The sequence below is a fragment of the Erythrolamprus reginae genome, chromosome 1 (assembly GCF_031021105.1).
Source record: "Erythrolamprus reginae isolate rEryReg1 chromosome 1, rEryReg1.hap1, whole genome shotgun sequence".
Taxonomy (NCBI): Eukaryota; Metazoa; Chordata; class Lepidosauria; order Squamata; family Dipsadidae; genus Erythrolamprus; species Erythrolamprus reginae.
In genome coordinates, this window is record NC_091950.1 from 98,722,467 (window position 1) to 98,745,363 (window position 22,897).

General features: G+C 40.6%; 1 protein-coding gene across 1 annotated transcript in view; it reads left to right on the top strand.

The window, feature by feature from the left end:
- The window catches only part of ALX4 (ALX homeobox 4), a 77,842-nt gene that overhangs the window by 50,892 nt on the left and 4,053 nt on the right, over positions 1-22,897 (top strand). The window contains 2 exon segments of the mRNA XM_070734860.1: positions 2,543-2,853; positions 18,169-18,297. Of these exon segments, the coding sequence (XP_070590961.1) occupies positions 2,543-2,853; positions 18,169-18,297 (440 nt within the window).

The window sequence follows — 22,897 nt, forward strand, 5'->3', positions numbered from 1 at the left end:
CATGTGCTTTCTAGCGAGCGGAGAGGGGAGGGGGATCCCACACCTGGCAGCCACTGGCGAGGAGCTGGAAAGGACGAGGGGAGAGAAAAAGCAGGGTACCAGCAGTCGGGCAGGTCTCTTGAGGGGGCACTCCCATCTGGAAGGAAGGGAAGAAAGGCGAGGGCGAGCTATGAAGGAAGGAAGGAGGAAGGAAGGAAGGAAGGAAGGAAGGAATGGTAAAAGGGGTGATCAAGAGAGGAATGGGTGAATGAATGGACGGAGGGTGGGAAGGAAGGAAGGAAAGAGGGAAGGGACAGGAACAGAGGAAGGAAGCAAGGAAACTTATGAAAGGGGAGAGTAAGAGAAGACAGACTGAAGGAACAGAGGGAGGGAAGAAGGTAGGAAGGAGAAAGAAAAGAAGAAATAGAGGAAGGGAAGGTAAAAGAGAGAAAGAAAAAGAGCAAGAAAGAAAGAAAGAAAGAGAATGAAAGAGAAATAAAAAGAGAGAGGGGGAATGAAAGAAATGGAAGGAGGGAATGAAGGAGAGAAAGCAAGAGAAAGAAAGAGAAAGAAAAAAGAATGAAAGAGCAAGAGAGAGAGAGAGAAAGAAAGAAAAAGAAACAAAAGAAAGAAAGAAGGAAAGAAAGAAAGAAAGAAGGAAAGAAAGAAAGAAAGAGAAAAGAAAGAGAAAAGAAAGAAAGAGAATGAAAGAAATAAAAATAGAGAGGGAGAATGAAAGAAATGGAAGGAGGGAAGGAAAGAGAGAAAGCAAGAAAAAGAAAGAAAGAAAAAGAAAGAAAAAAAGAATGAAAGAGCAAGAGAGAAAGAAAGAAAAAGAAATGAAAGAAAGAAGGAAAGAAAGAAAGAAAGAAAGGCAACTCCAAAGAAAGGCTCACTGAGCGGATGCATGAAAAGAGGGACCTGGATCTCCACTTGCCTCCCCCTTGCGCTTACCTGCTCCCAGCGCCAGCAGCAGGAATGCAAGCGAGTAAGCCGGCGCCCGCCCAAAAGAAGCTATCAGTGTTCACGGCCCCCCGAACCCGCGGCCCAGCACCTCCGGAGGCCAAAAGGCGCGGCTCTCTTGCCCTCGCAATCCTCGGGGGGACACAAGACCGGCAGAGAAGCTGGCCGGGCTCAACCCTCTCCCGGCTTCCTCAATTCCGCTTCCCCAGCAGCGCGGCTTGGCTTCCGGAGGGCCGAGACACCCCCGTGGTGACTCCTCCTTCCGTGGCTGTCATCGGGGCTCCCTGCCTGTCTGCCGGCCTCCCTGCCCTCTTAGAAACATAGAAACATAGAAACATAGAAGTCTGACAGCAGAAAAAGACCTCATGGTCCATCTAGTCTGCCCTTATACTATTATACTCTTTATTATACCTTATACTCTTTCCTCACAGGGGTGGGAAGAAGGTGCGGGCTGCTGTCGGAGAAGCTCCGCAGAGGCAGAGTTCGTCGCAATCGGGGTTGGGGAGTTTTTGGCGGGCGCCCCCCCCCCATTTTTCAATTTGGCCGGGCCCCTGACGCCACTCCCAGTAATACCGGTCTATCGGCGGCCCTGAGTAGCAACTGTGTGTTCTCCATTGGGCATCCTTTGGAGGATGATCGGCTACCCCTTTCCACAACTCATGCTGCCTACACGACCAGGTTGTTGGAGAGGGGGTGCCTTTGGAGCTCACTTACATCATTTCCAGTTCCAGGTCATGGGGGGCGAGCCCTCCCACACTTTTGAGGCATGGCCTACAGGGCTGAGCATAGGCTAAAGATAGCCTCGCACTGCCCAGGCAGCAGTTACACCCAGTGAAGGGCTACCAACATTTTTACTATCACACTGTGCGCGTGGCTTATGCAGGATGCCCTGGATTTTCTTTTATCTTTCAGTGCAAATTGGGTGCTTGGGGGTGAAGGTCCATTTTCACTACCGCACTGCATTCTACCCTGTCCAGGCAGAAGCCCAACCCTGGTTACACCCATTTAGTTACACAAATATGTTATACATAGGAACTTCCACCCCATTTAGTGACCTCTGCAGGTCTTCTATGCTTATATTTAATAAAGTGACCCTTATTATCCAGCTCTTTTGTCAGTGTGTTATTCCGCATCCGACGCAATTATTCTACAGTCCAATGTGCTTGCTATTTTAAAAAATGGAAATAGCCTAACAGCCTACAAATTATATGGACCTTTGTCATATTTATACATTTTGAAGTAGCCTACTTCAGCATAGGAAATTGCAGCAGGATTAGCACAACAAATCTTTGCCAGAGTGGACCTAAAGTTGATCTTCTTTAAGTAACTGAACTTAAAGTTAAATTAAAGGATTCCATTTATTTTATAGGCCTCAAGCTGTATCCTTGATCTTTTACTTTTACTCTAAGCCAAATGGTTTTATATTTCTTATTTCTTAATATTTCATCCTCCTGGCACATCTCCTTAAATCCATCTCTTTTCCTTGTATCTTCTTTCTTCAAGAACATGCATCCAAATCAGTAATTTGTTTATCCATTGATTTATGTTTTTTCCCCTCTCTCTCTCTTTCTGTCCTTCCCTATCCCCATCTCCTACATAGCTAAAGAAAGTTCCCTGGGAGGGACTGAACTACAGCCAGGATCTGATTCTGCCGGAATGGATAGTAATTATCTCAGTGTGAAAGAGACCAGTGCGAAGACGTCCCAAGAGAGGGCAAGTAATGATCTTCCCAGCCCAATGGACAAGACTGATTCGGAGAGCAACAAGGGCAAGAAGAGACGTAACCGCACCACCTTCACCAGCTACCAATTGGAAGAACTGGAAAAGGTCTTTCAGAAGACTCATTATCCAGATGTCTATGCCAGAGAGCAATTAGCCATGAGGACAGATCTCACTGAAGCTCGAGTACAGGTAAGGGCAGGAAATGTAGGTCATTGGAGAAAGGAAATTAGGAAGTCCACAATGCAGCCACATCTACAACTATAATAGTAAGCAATATCTTTAAACTGGGATAAATGTACAGCGTTCTATAATACACATTGTAGAATAACAAGTCCTGTATGTAGTTTAGAAAACTGCCAAAATGGCTTCACAAGCATCTTCAGTCATCACCAAAGTGAGGCAATGAAAATAGTGGTCCATTGTGTTGAAAACCTTTAAGGAGTCTTTTAAAATTGAAAACCTAAATTTTTCTTTCCTGGTGCAAAGGAGCAGTGAAAGCTATTCTATATCTGGGTACAAATTTAATGAGAACCAAAACGTATATATAACACCAAGCATTTTTTTCCAGCTTTTTTTAAAAAAAAACCCTATTGTTTGCTTGCTTGCTTGTTTATTTATTTATTTATTTAATTGGTTGGCTAATTAATTAATTAATTAATTTGCCACCAATCTTGCTGTGACTACAAATTGAATGCTTAATTCAAGAAGGCAGGTTTCTGTGTTCTACCTCTATAATTCAACAATGGCAGACATCATATACAACTCCTGATACACTTCTTATTAACAATTCTTCAGAGAAAATCTTCTGTGCTGCAGCAGATTATTTTTATTATTTATTAGATTTGTATGCCGCCCCTCTCCGAAGACTCGGAGTGGCTCACAACAACAAAACAGTACAAATCCAATTATTAAAACAATTTAAAAACCTTTGCTTTGAAATGCTTTGAAAGTACAGATAGTCCTTTGTTAACAACTGTTTGTTCAGTTTTTATTCAAAGCTACAATGGTGCTAAATGAGGAGACTTAGTTTAGTTTGCTCTACTGTCATTGCACCTCATATAATGAAATTATCATATTTTTCGGAGTATAAGATGGTCCAAAGTATAAAGCACACCTAGTAATGTGATAGGTAGGTAGATAGGTAGGTAGGTAGATCGATAGATAGTGTTCTGTCTGGGTGCCCCCAGACTTCAACACCAACTGGAAAAAGCAGCCAGACACGCTGGTAAAAGCAAAAGCACTTTATAGTTTGAAAAATAAAAACACAGAGAAAAACCTGTTCTTCCCAACAGGCAGGCTATGAGACTTCACAGCAGAGTCCTGATGGCCAGACAATACAGCAGACTTCTTGCTGGCACACCCACCACTGTAGAGAATAAGACCCACACCTTTTCCCCCCAAGGTTTCAGTATTCAATGTCACAAACCAGAATTCCAAGACGCCAAAGATCACAGCCAGGTCCCAGGACTCCCAAAGATAATACTCCACAAGCCAGGAAGGGTGGGTCTGCCTTTTCAGCCTTTCCAGAGAGCACCACACCCAAACCCAGCTGTTGCCTCTTTAGTGCTGAAAGTACCTGGCTAATTGTCCCCTTCGTTGTGTTGCTCTTCTCTGCCGGAGATCGATTATTGCTTGTGCATTTTCATCTAAGGAATCCAGGCTGCTTGCTGGGGAGAGCTCCCTCTCGGGGGACTCTGGCTGTCCTCCCTCTCCCTCAGCCTGAGATTCCTCCTCCCCGTCTGCCTGAACCTCCTGTTCCTCATCCTCCCCCTCTGAGCAGGAAGCCGGCAGAGGATCAGCCGTTCCCTGAGGGGCCTCAGACGGAATCACAACAGATAGATAGATAGATAGATAGATAGATAGATAGATAGATAGATAGATAGATAGATAGATAGATAGACAGACAGACAGACAGACAGACAGACAGACAGACAGACAGACAGACAGACAGACAGACAGACAGACAGACAGACAGACAGATAGACGGATGATATGGACGGACGGACGGACAGACGGATGGATGTGGTGCAATAATAAATTGTTGCAAAAACGATAACAATGCTAACCCAATCATTCTAACCTTTACCAGAAAAGTTTCTTTTCAACCAATTACCAGAATGTCATCAGGCTGGGTATCAACTTCATAAATAAAAGCTTCCCCCAAAACTCATTTTTCAGGCTTCAAGCCTTCATACAACATAAGAATTGGGAAACCAATACTAATCTTTCCCAGGGTAATTAATTAGAAATGTTGACTCTGATTGGAGATACCTAGGACCCAAACCAAACTTTACAGGTTAATGTCAATATTTTGGGTTGTGTCTGGAAATATAGCCAATGAAGAAAACCTGTAGCAAAGATCTTACATGGCTGTGTAAGAGAGCTATTGGGTACTCTTACTTGATACTGATTTTGTGCCAGCTGCTGTTTCTGAAGCAGCACTGAGCAGAACACTGCAGTAGTCTAACTAGGTGGTAGTAAAGGCTTCAGCTACCTTAGCCAACATCTGGATAGACAGCTGCATAGAAATGCTTTTACACAATTAGTCCTGCTTGTAAGCCATTTCTTTCTCTCTTGCTTCCTTCCGTTGGATACCAGGAAATGATTCTGTACAGAGAGCTTTTTCCATGGACCAGAGGGGGGATGGTTTCGTGTGCTGCCTACATACCATGGATGGGACTTTCGCTTGCTTGCCCAGATCAGTTTATGATACGCCATGGACCAGTGCCGGTCCACAAACTAGGGATTGGGGACAGGGGTGAAATTCAAAAATTTCCTCTAGTTCTGTGGGAGTGTCTTGGTGGGCATAGAAGGAGAAGGATATTGCAAAAAATCTCCAATCTCCATTCCCATCCCACTCCAGGGGAAGGATATTGCAAAATCTCCATTCCCACCTCACCTTGAGGGCAACCAGAAGTGGCATTTGCCAGTTCTCTGAACTACTCAAAATTTCTGCTACCAGTTTTCCAGAACCTGGTGAATTTCACCCTGATTGGGGACCCGTGGTGTAGAGAGCCGATACATTTTTGTTCGTCCCAGAGTCTCCTCTCATTAATGAACATCTTTTCTAGCGATGACCCTGCCCCGTGGAAGGCTTTTGAAAGCAAGGTGAAATGTCAAACTTCGCTGAAGCAAAATCCTTGCTGAAGAAGAAAGAGGAGGAGGGCAAAATAAACGTCAAGCAAAAAGTAATATGTCTTGATCCCCTTTTTCCCATAAAACCTTGGGAGGCTAGTGGAAGGAGTGGAAAGGCTAAACTAAGCCTGCAGGAAATTAAACATGAAATGAAAATAAGCGAAAGCCATTCGGCTCTCTTATCCCAAGCTCAAATTTCCCATTCCAAGCCACTGATAAAATGGTGTCCAGTTTCAGTGATTAAAGATGAATTCTGGCTCTTTTCCTGTACTCAAACAAGAGAACAAAGCCCTTGCCCTCTAAAGGAAAGGGAAGGATAAACTGGATGAAAAGCAGGGCTATGGAAGTATTTGAAAGAGTCAGATGAGGCAAGAAACAGTGATGATGAGAAAGAGCTTGAAGTGTGGGTGTGGAAATGTGGTCTGTGTGAGTGACAACCCACTTGGAGTATGTTTAGGGAAGAACCACGAGTTAAGAAAGTAAGAGAAAATTCTAACAAACTTGAAATTCATTTTTTTAATGGAACTTATAGGGACAGATGTTTGTTCCTTTTATAGCCCAGGCAAAGTTTGTCAGGGCCATCACATGCTGAGGTTAAAAGAACAAACTCCTTACTAAAAACTAAACTAAAAAGTGGGAAGAAAAGAGCAAAAACAATCTAGCCTGTCATTAAGCTTCTTGGGTAGTTTCTTTATTTTTTTCCCCTCTGCTGGAAGAAAACAGTATATTCCAGTGTTTTTCAATGGTAGCAATTTTAAGATTTCTGGACTTCAATTCCCAGAATTCCCCAGCTAGAAGGTTGGGGTTCATGGTTCTTTTACTTAAACCATACATTGCTTATAGTTGTGGTAACAATTACAATAGCAGAAAAAGCATATTTTCCATCCAAGTTATGGAAATTCTACAGCAATCTAACTAAATGGTGTTAGTTAGTTACCACATGATGTACTGTCAATCTTTTTGTAAATAGTTCTCCCATTTATCTCAATCAATGAGAGAAAGTGCCCAATTTAAAGTAGGGGAAGTAACTTAGTCAACTTGGATTGATCTCAATAGGGAGAGGATAATAGGAAGTCAAAGATTAAATTCAACTTGAAAGTGACATTATTATTAAAGGGGGGGATTCTACACCTGATGAAAGATTTCTTGCCAGAACCAATTTTCCTCCAAAATTTGGGAAATGTGGAAAATATTAAAGTTTTTCCCACTATTAGGTGCCAGGGCTGATTAATTCCATTCTCTATAAGACTGTTGATGAGAGCAAGATAGATGTCACATAAAATCCATATTATGGGTGGGAAGTAAACATTGGTGATCTGTTCTAAGTAGCAGTTGTAATTGCCCAAAATATATAGGACTATCCATAACATAGTGTACAGTTATACTCAAAGGTGATGGCTATCTTCTTTCTATTTTAGATATCTTCATGAGCATTATAAGCCTCTTGATGCATGTGGAAAATGACTTCTTTTCTTTCTTATGCGGAAGAGGAAAGAGTTTAGAAATAAGGTGTCCTAAAACCAAATTGGGGGGGAGGGCATTCTGTGATGCCTGAACACATTAGTGCTGGGGAAGACAAAAGTCACAATAAACAGGAAATGGCACAAAGTGGGAAAGGATTAGCGGAGAATTCCCTCTTCCTTTTTCCACTGTTGGGATGCAATTTCCTTTGTTTTAAAAATCTGCTCAACCTCTTTTAGGTCACAAAGTGGTTTATGTTTTTGCTAAATTCGTGCAAGGGTTGAATTCAAAAATTTCAGCCATAACTTCTTGCAATCAAGAAAAATGTAGGTGCTGCATGAAGCAATTTCTTGGAAGGTTGCCCCTTTACTCCTCCTTAAACTACATATATAAAGAGCCATAGTGGCACAGTCCTTAGAATGTAGTATTGCAGACTAATTCTGCCGACTGCCAGCAGTTTAATTCTCACCAGCTCAAGGTTAACTCAGCCTTCCATCCTTCCAAGGTCAGTAAAATGAGGACCCAGATTGTTGGGGCAATAGGCTGACTCTGTAAATAGCTTAGAAAGAGCTGTAAAGTACTGTGAAGTGGTATATAAGTCTAAGCGGTATTGCTATCAGTTAAGGCTCTCTTGAAAGTTAACCATAGGCTTTTGTTGTAACCCAGAAGTAACCTATGTTCGATAATAGTGAATTATCATTTTGCAAGGATTCACAAAAAGTATTTTCAGTATTTGCCAATCTTGTATATGGTGGGACAAAATTGAGGATTTGTCTTGGACACAGTTCTTTGATTCAGAAAATAACTTATTCAAATCAGGTTCCATACTAGATTTAGTGAGCTTTTTGACAGGATTAGTTAAAAGAGGATGTATGTAATTTTGTTGGTGGTGGTTTCAGGATATTCATTCATTCATTCATTCATTCATTCATTCATTCATTCATTCATTCATTTATTGGGTTTGTATGCCCTGGAGATAAGACAACGCCTTCCAATGAACTATGTCGGGGTGTCAAACTAGTGGTCCATGGCCCAGATGCGTCACGTGTTGGCCATGACCATGCTTGGTTTAGCGAAAGGGGGAGAAGCTTACATCACATGATGATGCCATGAAGATGCAAGTTTAACACCCCTGAACTATGTCATGCTTTCAGAACCTTCAAAACAGGGTTTTTCTAAATAATATCAGTCCCAGGGCACCAGGGACTAATAGAGATGATCGCTTCTCTTTATGTTTCACCCCATTCATTGATACTGAAGGAAAGGGAAGAGAAAGGTGTTGAGTAGGGGATGATATAACTGTTGTTGGTACCAGGAATGATTGGTGACCATTCTGATCTAAAGAAAGTATGTCTGCTGATCATTGACAGCTCTGCTATCCATCTTGGCATTATGAATATAAAAGGAAAAGCATTTAGACTTTTCCTTGCAGATTCCAATAAGTAATTGTTTCTGCTGGAATCAAATTATGTTTTTGCACAGATAGTCCTCAACTTGCAATCACAGTTGGGACATAATTTCTGTTGCTAACAAGGCAGCTGTAAAGTGAGTCATGCCCAATGTTACAAACATATATTTCTTTGGCCATGGTTGTAAAGCAATTTGCTACAATTAATTACAAGCAATTCAGTACTCTTACAGTTGTTAAGCAAATTTGGCTTCCCCCATTGACCATTGCTTGTTGGAAGCCTGCTAGGAAGGTAGCAAATGTCAATCACAAAAGCTCGGGATGCTGCCTTTGTCATAAATAGGCTGATTGTCAAGTGTGTGTGTGTGTGTGTGTGTGTTGCTGTGGCAGACATTAAGTGTTAGGACCAGTACTATTTTAACTTTGAATCAGAGGTAGGTTTCTCCCGGTCTGAACCCGGAGCGATTGCCGATTGGCCACCCACCCCCCCAAACCGGCTCCAATGATGGTACTATAGAAGCCACCATTTTGTTTTGGGCTTCTGTGCACGTGCAGAAGCTGGGGGGGGGGGTTGTTTGGTTTTGGGTACTGCGCAGGCACATGTGCCATGCGGCCATGTACCCACGTGGCATGAGAGGAAGCAAACTAGCAGGTGAGGTAGGTTAGAACCCACCCTTACTTTGAATGGTTGCTAAATGAATGGTTGCAAGTTGAGAATCACCTGTACTAGGACTGCAATCTGATTTTATCAGAATTTAAAAAATTATAAAAGTAGCGAGTATTTGTAGTTCAGGTCTAGGAGGATGGTCAAGGTTCATTCTCCAAGCTTATTGGTTGGTTTCTGAATGTTTCGTTACCAGGCTAGGTAACATCTTCAGCAGAGTTTTGGAGAACTCCTAAACTCTGCCCAAAGATGTTACCTAGCCCATAAGAGCCATGCTGAATCAGACCAAAGCCCATCGAGTCCGGCATTCTGTGTCACACAGAGGCCCACCAATTGTCCATGGGGATCTCGAGCAGAAGGAGAAGGCAAAACCCTCCCTTTCCCTTGCCCCCTCAAAATTGGTACCCAAAGCCCGATAATGAAATGTTCGGAAACCAACCCAAAAGCTCAAAAATGAACCTTCACCCTCACATTATAAAAGGCAAAAATGCCTTAACTTTGAGCTCAAGTCCCAGTACTAAATCAATATGCTGTTTTCTTGGCAGCAGTATGAAGGCGATTTGCTATTGTCTTTTTCCCAATCTAGACAACTATTTGGTATTTTCTGAACATTTAACATCCAAATATAGACCGGGTCCACAATACCGAAGATCTTCCAACCTACCTGCTGAGATATAAAATATTACAAATAGTTATCACAAAGGGTGCAGAAAAAAAAGAGAACTATGGATTATATTTTTTCTTTCTCTTTTTTATTGTATTTCATAAATACTTAGCAATCAATGTAACAATCAATTTTTAATAAAGAATTGAGAAGTATATACTTGGAATAGGCTTTCCCAATTGGTGTCAATGAAGCAGGAATGAATGGTTGTGGTCTACTTTTCTAAACCATGGCTACTGAGCCTGAAAGCTCATCACTGCTTAGTTGAAAAAGTTGAAATGAAACAAAGGAAGAAATTAGGAATTGATATGATCTTGACACTAATATAAAACCTCAGTCTACCCCTTTTTAGATATCTGGACTAAACTTCAAGAACTTTATTGGAAAACTCCAGGCTACCCAAATTGAACTTGGACAGCACCCCCTCCATCACTGCCCCTTTAAAGTATCTCAAAACCAACTGGATTAATCCTTGAAAATCAAAATGCAAAATAATAATAATAATAATAATAATAATAATAATAATAATAATAATAATTATTATTATTATTATTATTATTATTATTATTATTATTATTATTATTATTATTATTATTGGCGGACAGTTGGCGGAACAAAGCATTGCATGGCCAGTTCTTGGAGAAGATTGAAGGCAAAGTGGATAAAGAAAAGACCTGGTCATGGCTTACAAGTGGAACACTCAAAATGGAGAAAGAAGGACTAATACTAGCGGCACAAGAACAGGCCATTAGAACAAATGCTGTCAAAGCCAGAATTGAAAAATCAACAGACTCTGTAAAGAAACAGATGAAACAATCGATCACATACTCAGCTGCTGCAAAAAGATCGCACAGACTGACTACAAGCATAGACATGATGCTGTGGCACAGATGATCCACTGGAACTTGTGCCGTTACTACCATTTACCAGTGGCAAAGAACTGGTGGGATCATAATCCCGAAAAAGTGGTCGAAAATGAGCAAGCAAAACTACTGTGGGACTTCTGACTTCAGACTGACTGAATTCTGAAGCATAACACACCAGACATCCTGATTGTGGAGAAAAAGAAAGTATGGATCATCGACATCGCAATCCCAGGGGACAGAAGAATTGAGGAGAAGCAGCTAGAGAAGATCTAAAAATCGAGCTGCAACGACTCTGGCATAAGCCAGTGAAAGTGGTCCCAGTGGTACTTGGCACGCTGAGCGCAGTGCAAAAGGATCTCAGGGGACATTTGAAAACCATCGGAATTGACAAAATCTCCATCTGTCAATTGCAAAAGGCCGCTTTACTGAGATCGGCAAACATAATTCGCCACTACATCATGCAGTCCTAGGTGCTTGGGAAGTGCCCGACTGGTGATGAAATACAAAATCTAGCATAGTGATCTCATTTGCTGAGTTGTATTGACATAATAATAATAATAATAATAATAATAATAATAATAATAATAATAATAATAATAATAGTGGCATATATGAAATTTTAATTGTGCATTGTCCAGACTTCTCTGTGATATGAATTGTCTCCAAATTTGATTAAAAAATAAAATAAAATCAGTTGCATCCTAATTGCAAACACTCAGGAGGGAGAGAAGATCTGTCCAGCAAACAGGCAGAAAACCAATTATTTTTCTAGTTGTGGGGCAGTGACGTAAGTTTACATTCTTGATTTGATTGTCTTATTGGACTCCTCTTCTTCAGAGGTTAATTTAGATTACTTCCTTACATTGCAAAGGGTTAAATCCGCCAGGCTGTGTCGGAGGCTCTCCTACTGATTCTGCAGAACGGAATTGTGGCATCTGCTCCACAGACTCACTCTCAGTGCAGCACTGCATTTCCTCAAATACCTGATCATTCTGAAATGGAAAATTAGACGTGGGTTCCCTGCTCTACTGAGAGGTCCAAGGTCAACTTCATTCCTCTGAAAAGCTTCACCTGTGAATATGAAAGCGGCTTTGATATTTGGTATTTTTACACATATTGCCGGCACAAGTCTTCCCGTCAAAAGTGGCTCTTAAGGTTTCCCCTCCTTGCCTGCATAGCCTAGAACAATTCTGCAGCACACATCATGCATATTCAGGAGGACCTTCGGGAATGGTTTGCACTGACAGGGGGAAAATGTGTTTGCCATCTATGGAGATGGGCACATCTGCCTAGCAGATGTTCTGCTCCCCACTGAGAGCACCCTCTCTACCTGCTACCCACTCCTTTTCACATCAGTCAGGGTCAGCATCCTGGACTCTGCATCTGCAGATCAAAGATACACGGGTTTGGCCAAGGCTGCAAGTGGCTGCCAGCTGGACTGTTTACAGGAGGGATCAATGTCAATATACGGTGAAGGAAAGGCAGTCTAGCTAGACTGAGAGATACTTTCAGCCCTATTGCTTAAGCTGTTTTTTTTCCCTTTTCTCCCCTTCATAAGTTTATCTATCTATCTACCGGTATCTATCTATCTATCTATCTATCTATCTATCTATCTATCTATCTATCTATCTATCTATCTATCTATCTATATCTATATCTATATATCTATATCTATATCTATATCTATCTATCTATCTATCTATCTATATCTATATATATATCTATCTATATATATATATCTATATATATCTATATATATCTATATATATCTATATATATCTATATATATCTATATCTATATCTATATCTATATCTATATCTATATATCTATCTATCTATCTATCTATCTATCTATCTATCTATCTATATATATATATATATATATATATATATACATACACATTTATTGGATTTGTATGCCGCCCCTCTCCAGAGACTCGGGTCGGCTAACAGCAATAATAAGACAGCGTACAATAATAATCCAATATTAAAAATGATTAAAAACCCATTAATATAAAAACCAAACATACATACAGACATACCATGCATAAAATTGTAAAGGCCTAGGGGGAAAGAGTATCTCAATTCCCCCATGCCTGGCGGCAGAGGTGGGTTTTAAGTAGCTTACGAAAGGCAAGGAGGGTGGGGGCAATTCTAATTTCTGGGGAGAGTTGGTTCCAGAAGGCCGGGGCCGCCACAGAGAAGGCTCTTCCCCTGGGTCCCGCCAAGCGGCATTGTTTAGTTGACGGGACCTGGAGAAGACCCACTCTGTGGGACCTAACTGGTCGCTGGGATTCGTGCAGCAGAAGGCGGTCCCTGAGATAATCTGGTCCGGTGCCATGAAGGGTATGCTCCTGCTTCATCATCATTGGTGTAGCCCATTCTTCCCTCCCACTAGCATGCACCCTGTTTGATCTTGTAGTCTCTTGGAGTTCATGTCGGACTGGGAGGGAATCATCATTTCTGGTAAAAAGTACAGGCCAGGCCAAAACAATTGCCATAACTCAAAAAAGCTACGGCTGCTAGAGAGTCGTTACAAATGCTGTCCTAGTCATTACCCACAAGTGAGTGATGCTACCCCTAACCCCCAACATTTCTCCCTTAGACTATCCACGATTGACCTCGCCAGGTTCCTAAGAGGTCAGTAAGGGGCGTACATAAGTGCACCAGTGTGCCTTTCGTCCCCTGTCTAATTTGTCTCCCCTTATCCCATATGTCATATATCTTTCCTCCCTTTCATATATCTTCTCCTCTATTTTGATATCTTTTCCTTATATGTAATACCTCATGCCTATTCCCCTCAATATGTTTTGGGTATTGGACAAATAAATAAATAAATAAAATAAAAATACTTGGACAAGCAACAAGCCGTCTCATCTCCCCGCCTGGGGAGGTCACTGAGATGTTCCTTGCCAACTCCAAGCAAGCAAGAAGGAAATCTCTTCTCCCAGATCAAAGTGGGACCCCGTCCAGAATGAATCCAGCAGTTTCAAAGGGAAGTCAGACTCTAAAAATAGGAGAAAGGATGACAGAAAATGGAAAGAGTCTGTCAGGAGTTGGGACGGCTTATAAATCTAATAAAATGAATAAAATAAAATAAATTGCTGTTCTCCCCTATTGTCAGTTCCAAAAAGGCATCGGGGGCAAGAATATGCAAAACAGCAAAATAGAGATAATAGGAAAATAATACATGGCAACATGTCTCAAAGGTGCTTTTGCAAAAGGCAACTGGACTTTCTGGGGGTTTTTTTAAAAGATGTTTTGCTTCTCATTCAAAAAACTTCTTCAGCTCTTTGAAGACGCTTTGCTTCTCATCTAAGAAGCTTCTTCAGCCCATCCAGTCAGAGCTGAAGAAGCTTTTTGAATGACAAACGAAATGTCTCCAAAGACAAAGCAGAAAGTTCAGATGCCTCTTGAAAAAGCACCTCCGGGTCAACTATGACATGGATGACTGAAAATCTCCATAGACACTTGGCAACATAGAAAAATATTCACTGAAGTAAAACCAAGTGAGTTCACATACCTTTACTATAATTGTTTTATGTTTCATGGGGACGTTTATTCATCCCTTGAGTCCTATTAAGGGGACTAATGAGGAACAAACACACGTAAAGCAGACTAGAACCTAGAAATTTCAGATGTGCAAGGAAAAACCCAGTTCTTTGTTTGCTTATTGTTATGATTTTTTATAAGTACAGTATTGTCTTTTAAGTTATTATCATTACATTATATCAGGAGCCTCCAAACTGGGCAATTTTAAGACTTGGGGACGTCAACTTCCAGAATTCTCCAGCCAGCATTACTTTTAAAAATAAGAATTCTAATAGTATTTTAAGCACTGTATCTCCAGACTGAAATTAATCTTATTAAATAGCTGGACTGCAGCAAAGGATGACAATTAAGGCGATTGATTAGAATTCTGATTCAAACCTTACTTTAGATTCCTTTTAAATTATTGATAATTTAGCTTTATTATATCTATAACAAATTATGACAATATCAGTATTTCTGGGCTTAGAATTTTAAAACTTTAAAAAAAAACTTGTTTACTGTATGGGGAACAGATATAGGAGCAGTTATATTGCAGGATATGGTAAAATTAGCTGTAGTTTTCTCCACTATGGCATTGATAACAGCTACCCACTTATACAGTTTGAAAAAACTGTTTATTATTGCCTAAATCATAGGTAGCATATGTTAAATGTCAGTTGCTGGAGAGCAACAAAAGGTGAGGAATGTTACTTTCTTGTTCACATGATAAATGTCTTAAATGTATCTTACATGTGAAATAGAATTCTGGCTTAAATAGGCTTTCGGTCTCATCCAGCTGTCAACAGTAAATCACATATATACTACTTAAAAAGTGAGCTATAGCCTACAACTATTCAACTTTTGGGCGATTCACCGTTGTTCTGTTGGAGTGTACATATTATTTGCTTTAATCTGGGTTTTACAGTTTGCATTCTGGCTCATATTTGGGTTTGGGGTTATTTCCCCCCTGCGTGAAATAACAATAGCACTATTGTTACTATTAATTTTCTTTATCATGTGTCCATATGTGCAGGAGAAATAAGTGATTTCTAAAAATAGTGCTATCACACATTACAGTCAACATAAAAATACAATATAAATGACATCATGGGAAAGGAAGGATATGATATGATGGCATCAGCTGACGGAAGGTGGGATCTGCATGTTACAATAGGCAAGGGGATGGCAAAAGAACATTTTCGTTATCGTAAACAAATTCAAGCCTCTAAAACAATGTGAATTGTAATTTAAAGTACTTCAGAAAGGAGCAGAGGTGATTGGAGAACTGCCAACTATAAGAAATTCTGGAGAATGGTTAGATCTCAGAAGACTGAAGGATAGGAAAGGTTGAATCTGTTTTCAAAAAAAGGACTCTGAATACACCTCTTGTTTACCCATCCCAGAAAGCTCAGGTTATGCCTCTCTCTGACCCAGCTGCCTTCCTTGCCGATGTTGCTCCTGAGCAAACTCTTTCATCCTTGGTTGTTGCTGTTGTACTAGTCCACTTCATTCTGTTTGAGAGCCACTTTGCACCTTGTTTGCAAAGTGATTCTCAAGGAGAACAAAGTGGGCGTTGAAGAGTCCAGAGACAAGGCTTAAACAAGACGGTTCCTTTATTCAGCTCTTAAAGACAAGTGACAATCAGCGGGAACACGTCTGACTTAACATGGAGAGCAGCCGCTCTTTTATACTTTTGCGGCTCCCGCCAAAAGAGAACAGTCAGCGTCTGAGCCAATCAGGCGCAACTTCAGATTCTGCACAGAGACAGCGTTTTTTCATGGAACCAACTATTTACATAGGATTCAACAGGCGTGGTGCAACCAGAGCTGCTGCTTCTTCACAACAGCCAAGGACCTCTTCTGCTTGGAGCTCTAAGCTGGGGGGGGGGGGAGGCGCCCATGGAAACACCGATGGAACCAGCTCCGTTATGTCCTTGCTGAGCTACTAACGGTTCTAAAGAACCAGTTAGAACCAGTAAGAACCCACCTTTGCTGTATGCCACACTCTTTCCATTTCGATTTTTAGATCTTAATACTTCGTGATCTTCTTCAATTTTTTATCTTCAATTCTACTATCCCCTAGTATTGCCGTGTCAATTATCTATTCAACCACAGTTACACCTGGTGTATTGTGAGCCAAGACTTTATCAATCTCTATACAGAAATCCTACAATATTTTAACCTATCCTTTTTTATTATTTCTTGAAGCCTCTGTTTCCACAATTTTTTCAATACTGATACATGATCATTTTCGCAGATTTTTCAGTGAATCATTTTGGCAACTGTGTTATGTTGTTGTTTTGATCTTGCATGAGCTGAGTATATGAGCTACTATTTATTCTGCTTCTTTCACAATTTGCTCTAAAAATCATTTGCTGATTTTCCCAGTTCTCGCTTTGATTGCATTAATTCAAATAGTTTGCTGTGAACAACCAAAATCAACCCCTCAGTTTCTTATTTTAAAATGTTCCAGTTGTAAACTATGGCCAGGTTTTATTTTTATTCCACCTTCCCCTCAATTTTTTGTAGAAATTGACCATGTAATGTTTTTTCCTTGCCAGTATTCTGTTCATGCTTTTATTACATTATTTCAATATTTACTTTTTGTTTTCTATACTTTGTTAAGTTCCAGTTTTTAACTTACACAATGTTTGTCCTTGGCTTTTACATAACCAGGCTAATGCATGCTTTTTTTCTTTGACAGCTTGTTTGACCTGAAGTAAACCTCTGCCTCCATTTTATGATCACGCCTTTGAATTTGTGCTGACTCCTGGTCATTGTCTGGATTAGTGCCTGACTGTTTTCTTGGGAAGATTTTTTGGAAGGGGTTTACCATTGCCTCCTTCCTAGGGCAGGATTAGAACACACAGTTTCACAGTTTCTAGCCCGATGCCTTAATCACTACAGCAAACCAGGTCTCTTCAAATTATTAACTAGCTAAACAAAATATTTAAGGAGGTGCTTCATAGCATGATTGATGAATTTCTCTTTAAATAGTTAAAGTACCCTCATCATTGGAAGCAGTGTTCCCTCTAATTTTTGGGGGAGGTGGGCGGAAAAGTATAGTGTCGGAGCGGCAGTCCCTTCGGGACTGGGCGGCACAGAAATAATAAACAAACAAACAAACAAACAAACAAACAAATAAAAAACCCACCCTGTTTTTCCTCAGAGAATTTCAAAATAAAATACTGTACTGTGTGTCTATAAGAGTGAGCTCATAATAGGGCAACTCTATCAATATCAAAATGCCACTTAAATAGTTGAGAGCTAGTTTCAAACTAGATTTTGATTTTCTTTCTCTCTTCCTTACTCCCATTCTTTTTCTTTTTCTTTTCCTTCCTCTCTTTTTTCTATCTGTTTCTCTCTCTTCCTCTCTTCCTCTCTCTCTCCTTCCCTCTCACTCTTTCCCTCTCGGCTTCTGGGCAGGTTTGGAAAACTCTGAGTTGATGATGATTTTTAAGTGAGCGATTGCTCACTGCTCAGCTTAGAGGTAACTATGATTGGAAGACTTGAAAAAACTACAGCTTGCTGTTGCAATTCACATATTACCCCTGTATGCATGCATAAACAGCTATTTTGCTTTAGTTTCTGCAAAGGATGGTTGCTTTAATAGTTCAAAGAGAGCTGCTTGATTTGTACTTGTATGCATTGTAAAGCATTCCTTTTAAATATTCTACACAATTGTACTGTTTTAGCCTTCGGAATTAGCCATCTATAGAAAAATGGGACTGACTGCTTCTTCTCTAATGTGGATTTGTTGGTGCTGATCTCCTCAGGTTTGGTTTCAGAACCGAAGAGCAAAATGGAGGAAACGAGAGCGATTTGGTCAAATGCAACAGGTTCGCACACATTTCTCCACTGCCTATGAGTTACCTTTGCTAACTCGAGCAGAGAACTATGCCCAGGTAAGTGCTCTTCATCAACACACTTGTCATGAACCTCTTGACAGTTTTATCAGAGGTTCTGTTGTATATCAAATGAAATTTTGCTCTCTATTTTCTGGCTGCCCATATTGTGTACCAATTTTGTGGAAGATAGGGTAATGAGTCTTTCTTAGAAGCTTACCACAGATTCTTTAAGCTGTATATATAAAAGCAAAATACCACTCATGAATGTTCAGAACCATAAAGCCTAAAACTTGAAACTTGGCACTGATGTTCCTCTTGGTTTCTAGGTAATCGCTATGAAAGGATGTTTCAAAATGACTATCACATTATTAGCTATTTCTTATATTATTATTAACATGCTCTGATGCTTAAGAATTAGACATTCTACTCCCCCTCCCCACCTGAAAAGGACTCTGTTCCAACTGCCAGTGGGCATGGCCATTGGATGACTCATCCAGCCTGCGGGCTGGGAGTTTAGACATTCTACTCCATGCTAAGGAATTCAGCTTCGTAGCGAAACATGAGTATCCAGCTACTAGTATGGCATAAATCCTTCAATAGAAATCCTACTACTATGTGTGGCCTGGAACATTCATTGGAATGTTTGGCAACACCAGAAGTTCTTTGCAGATAAATTAACTTTAATACTGTCTGAATACAGATTCTGAACTTTTTAAAAGTAGTACAGATCTGTCATTTTAACTTCAAAAGAATTATTTAAGATTAGATTAGATTAGATTTATTGGATTTATATGCCGCCCCTCTCCGTAGACTCGGAGGTCATTAGATATGAAAGATGTTTAGTTTTCCGCCAGAGGATACTTTAGGAAACGTTTTGGGTAGCTTTTCCCCTCTTCTGTCTCTTTCATATCTTGGTTTTATCTAATACTTAAGCTGCTTACATAGGATAGGATGTGAATTTCTATAAATAAATAAATAAAATAAAATTGGATAGTTTTTTTCTGAACTATTTTTTTAAAAACAGCATATTTTAATAATTACAATGGAAAACTGGAGTTTTGGAGCAAACCAGACACGAAGAAAACCAGAATCCACCCCTAGTATATATATGTGTGTCTGTGTGTATGTGTGTATATGCACACACACATGCACACACATGTGTGTATATACACACACACAAACACACACATAAAATATACCTGCAAAAAACTTCTGGTGTTGTCACACACACTCTTGTCATTTAATGGATCACCTTTGAGTTTTACCTTGTTGCCCTCACAATAGCTGCCACTTATCTGTAGGCTGCCAGAAGGAAAGGTTAGAGCAGGGCCATAGCAAATGATGAAAGGCTGAGAAATGCAGGCCTGTTAGAAAACTCTGCTTTCCTACTTTCCATCTGGATCCTCTCCTCTTGCTTGCTTTCATCTTATGCTCTTCTCATCTTCACACCTTCCTCTCTGCCTTCCCTACCTCCCTTTGGGCAGGCTGAATCTGGACTTCCCCAATCCTTAGTTACTGTAAGAATATTTCTTTTTCATATCCGGGTGTAGTACTTGAGTTGGAATTTCATGAGCATTTGTAAAGGATCGCTTAGCCCTTGCTACTTTTTTGCAGCAAAAACAGCAAAGATTTTTGTGAGACCTGGCCTGTAAATGCATGAATGTGTAAGATATTCTGGATCATACTCCACTTCCTAAGATTGATGGTGTGGCAGGAAGAACAGAAGGGAAAGGAATAAGAATGATGAACTCTTATCTACCCAAACAACACTTGTTTACATTTATAAATACAGTACTCCATGCTTCTAGAAAGGTGGAATCTCAAATCTCTTCTTCTGTAAGCCCTCAAAGTCATTATACCCTGTCTCGACCATATTCTAACCACCCAGAGTGTGTTAGGTGTGAAAATATAATAAATATAATAAATATAATAAAAATATAATAAATATAATAAATATAATAAAAATATAATAAATATAAAATACATAATATATATTTTAAAAATATAATAAAATATATTTTTAAAAATGTAATAAATAGAATAAATCAATCAAATAAAACTCCCCCTCTTGTTTTGGGTAGCAACTCAGTAGTTCCCACCGCCGCTACTTATTTTCCACTATGTAGTCTCTTACCAGGTGCCTCCTCCTAACCTTGGCTTATGAGATAGGTTGCTACCTTTCAGGTAATAAAATGGTAAAATTTGAGCTTAGGTGGAGGATGAGGACATGGCCCTCCCTTCCTTGGATACAAGCCAATTTCAGAAGAGAGAAATGAAATCAGGTAAAAACAAATACAAAAACAAATTTATTTAAAAATAAATTTAAATAATAGTTTAAAATATGAAATCTTCCCTCTAACGTTAAATACTCAGAAGGCACACATTCAATTGCGAAGGAGATGAAATTCAGATTGTAGGAAAACAGCAGGTTGATATGAAAATGAAAAACCACAAAAGTGTACTGCATCCAGAAGATCATAAGAAACTACTAGTCTGCTATAAATAGGTGTTCTCTGTCCAAAGTCTTAGCAAAGAGATTGGAAGATTCCATTCACTTATTTATTTCCAAATGTGTACGGCTGCCTAATTCTATGGCAACTCTGGGTGGCATGAACTATTAAAACATCCTGAAAAAAATAAAGAACAGACAGAAGAGGCAAACTCCCAAGAAGAGTAAAACAAGCACAACCCTCAATCAAAAACATACCAGAAGAGACATATTATTGTTTCTGTTGTTGTTTTCATCATCTTTACAGGAAAAGTTTTGAATAGATTTTCTGGAACATACCTGAAGTATAATTCAGAACAGAATCCCTTACTTTGTACGGAAACATGAAAGCAGAAAATACTGGTTTAGTCCAAGTGCAATCAAACAGAAGTGAAAGACATACCGTGTTTCCCCGAAAGTAAGACAGTGTCTTACTTTCTTTTTACCCCCAAAAGCCCCACTACGTCTTACTTTCGGGGTATGTCTTACATTGGAAAAAAATTGAAAGGGTCGCGTTCCCGAAGGCATCTCCCCAGAGTCCAGAAGGGCAGCCGCGGGACAGGAGCCTCGTGAGCCCTTTTCCAAGTTCAACCTCAGGGCTCCAAGCGGCGTGCACGCGGAGCCGCAGACGCGTGTCGGGGAAGCGTGTTTCTGGAGGGGAGGAGCCGCTCTGCGCAGTTGGGCAGCCCCACCTGCCTGCCGGAAAGGAGGCGGGCGAAGGAGGGCGCAGCTCCGGCCGCTCGCCTCGGAGCCGGTCGGCCTCGCTGGCCGCTTGCAGCTGAGCCTCGGCAGGACTCGGTTGCTGGGACGAGCGCCTTCGCTGCAAGCCGCCGCCCACTCAGCTTGCTTCGGACCAGCGCCGTCCTTCGCTTTGCCAAGCCAGGGAAGAGGCAGTGGCGCCACGGCGAGGCGAAGGGCGCGCGGGGCGCTTGGAAGCGACGTCATCGGGCTCCCCCCCCGGCAATACCCCCGTGTTTCCCCGAAAGTAAGACATATGTCTTACTTTCGGGATACGGCTTATATTAGCCGACCCCCCTGAAACCCCTGATACGTCTTACAATCGGGGGTGTCTTACTATCGGGGAAACAGGGTATCACATTTCTCTAGTCATTTACCTATTTCTTCCAACTGAAATGAAAAAATCCTGTATCCTTCTTACATGCCTCCTTTTCCTGAAAATTCCAGACTTGGTCCCACATTCTCCCAGCCTCCTTTCCCATCTTCTTCAGTTTCCTCCATAGGAAACCTTTGTCTTTTCAAAGATTCAAATTTTCTATGCTTGGAATGAAGGAGGAACTGGTGTATCTTTTTGGGTCTACCTGGGGGGAAAAAAAGTATTCTTATGAAAGTATGTACCGTATTTTACGGAATATGAGACGCACAAAGATTTCAAACAGGTAAGGAAGAAAAAAAGGTTTGTGTTCTCCCCAACCCCCAGGAGCACTCTGTAAGGCTCTCAAACTCTCTACGTGCTCTATTTAAAACAAAAACAAAAATGGGCATTTTTTTGCAAAAGCAGGGACATTTTTACCTTCCTCCAGCCCCCAGGAGCAATCTGCAGGCCTCCCAAATCATCTGTGCATACTTTTTTTCACAAAATCAGACCCACTTTTCACACATTTCTGTGAAAAATGGGGCACGCAGAAAGTTTGGGAAGCCTGCAGAGTGCTCCTGGAGGCAGGGGGGGAGTCAAAAATGCTCTTGCTTTTGTAAAAATGGCCCATTTTTCTCCCATTTTTGTGTCTGAGCAAATGACAACATTGTTTGTTTGTTTTGTCAAGTAGGTATTGGTAGTATACATAGATATAAAGTTGTTTATATACATGGGAGGTGTACTAATAAGAGGGAAACTTTAGGACGGGGACGGTAGGCATACTGGTGCACTTATGCATGCCCCTTACTAACCTCTTAGGAATCAGGTATGGTCAACAGTGTTTAGTCTAAGGATAAAGTTTTGGAGGTTTGATGATGAAACTACAGAGTAAGGTAGTGAGTTTCAGGCATTAACTACTTGGTTGCTGAAGTTGTATTTTCTACACTCAAGTTTGGAACAGTTTATTTTCAGTTTGTATCTGTTGTGTGCTCTTGTATTGTTGTGGTTGAACCTGGAGCAGTCATTGACAGAAAGGATGTTGTAGCAGATGATTTTATGAGCTATGCTTAGGTTGT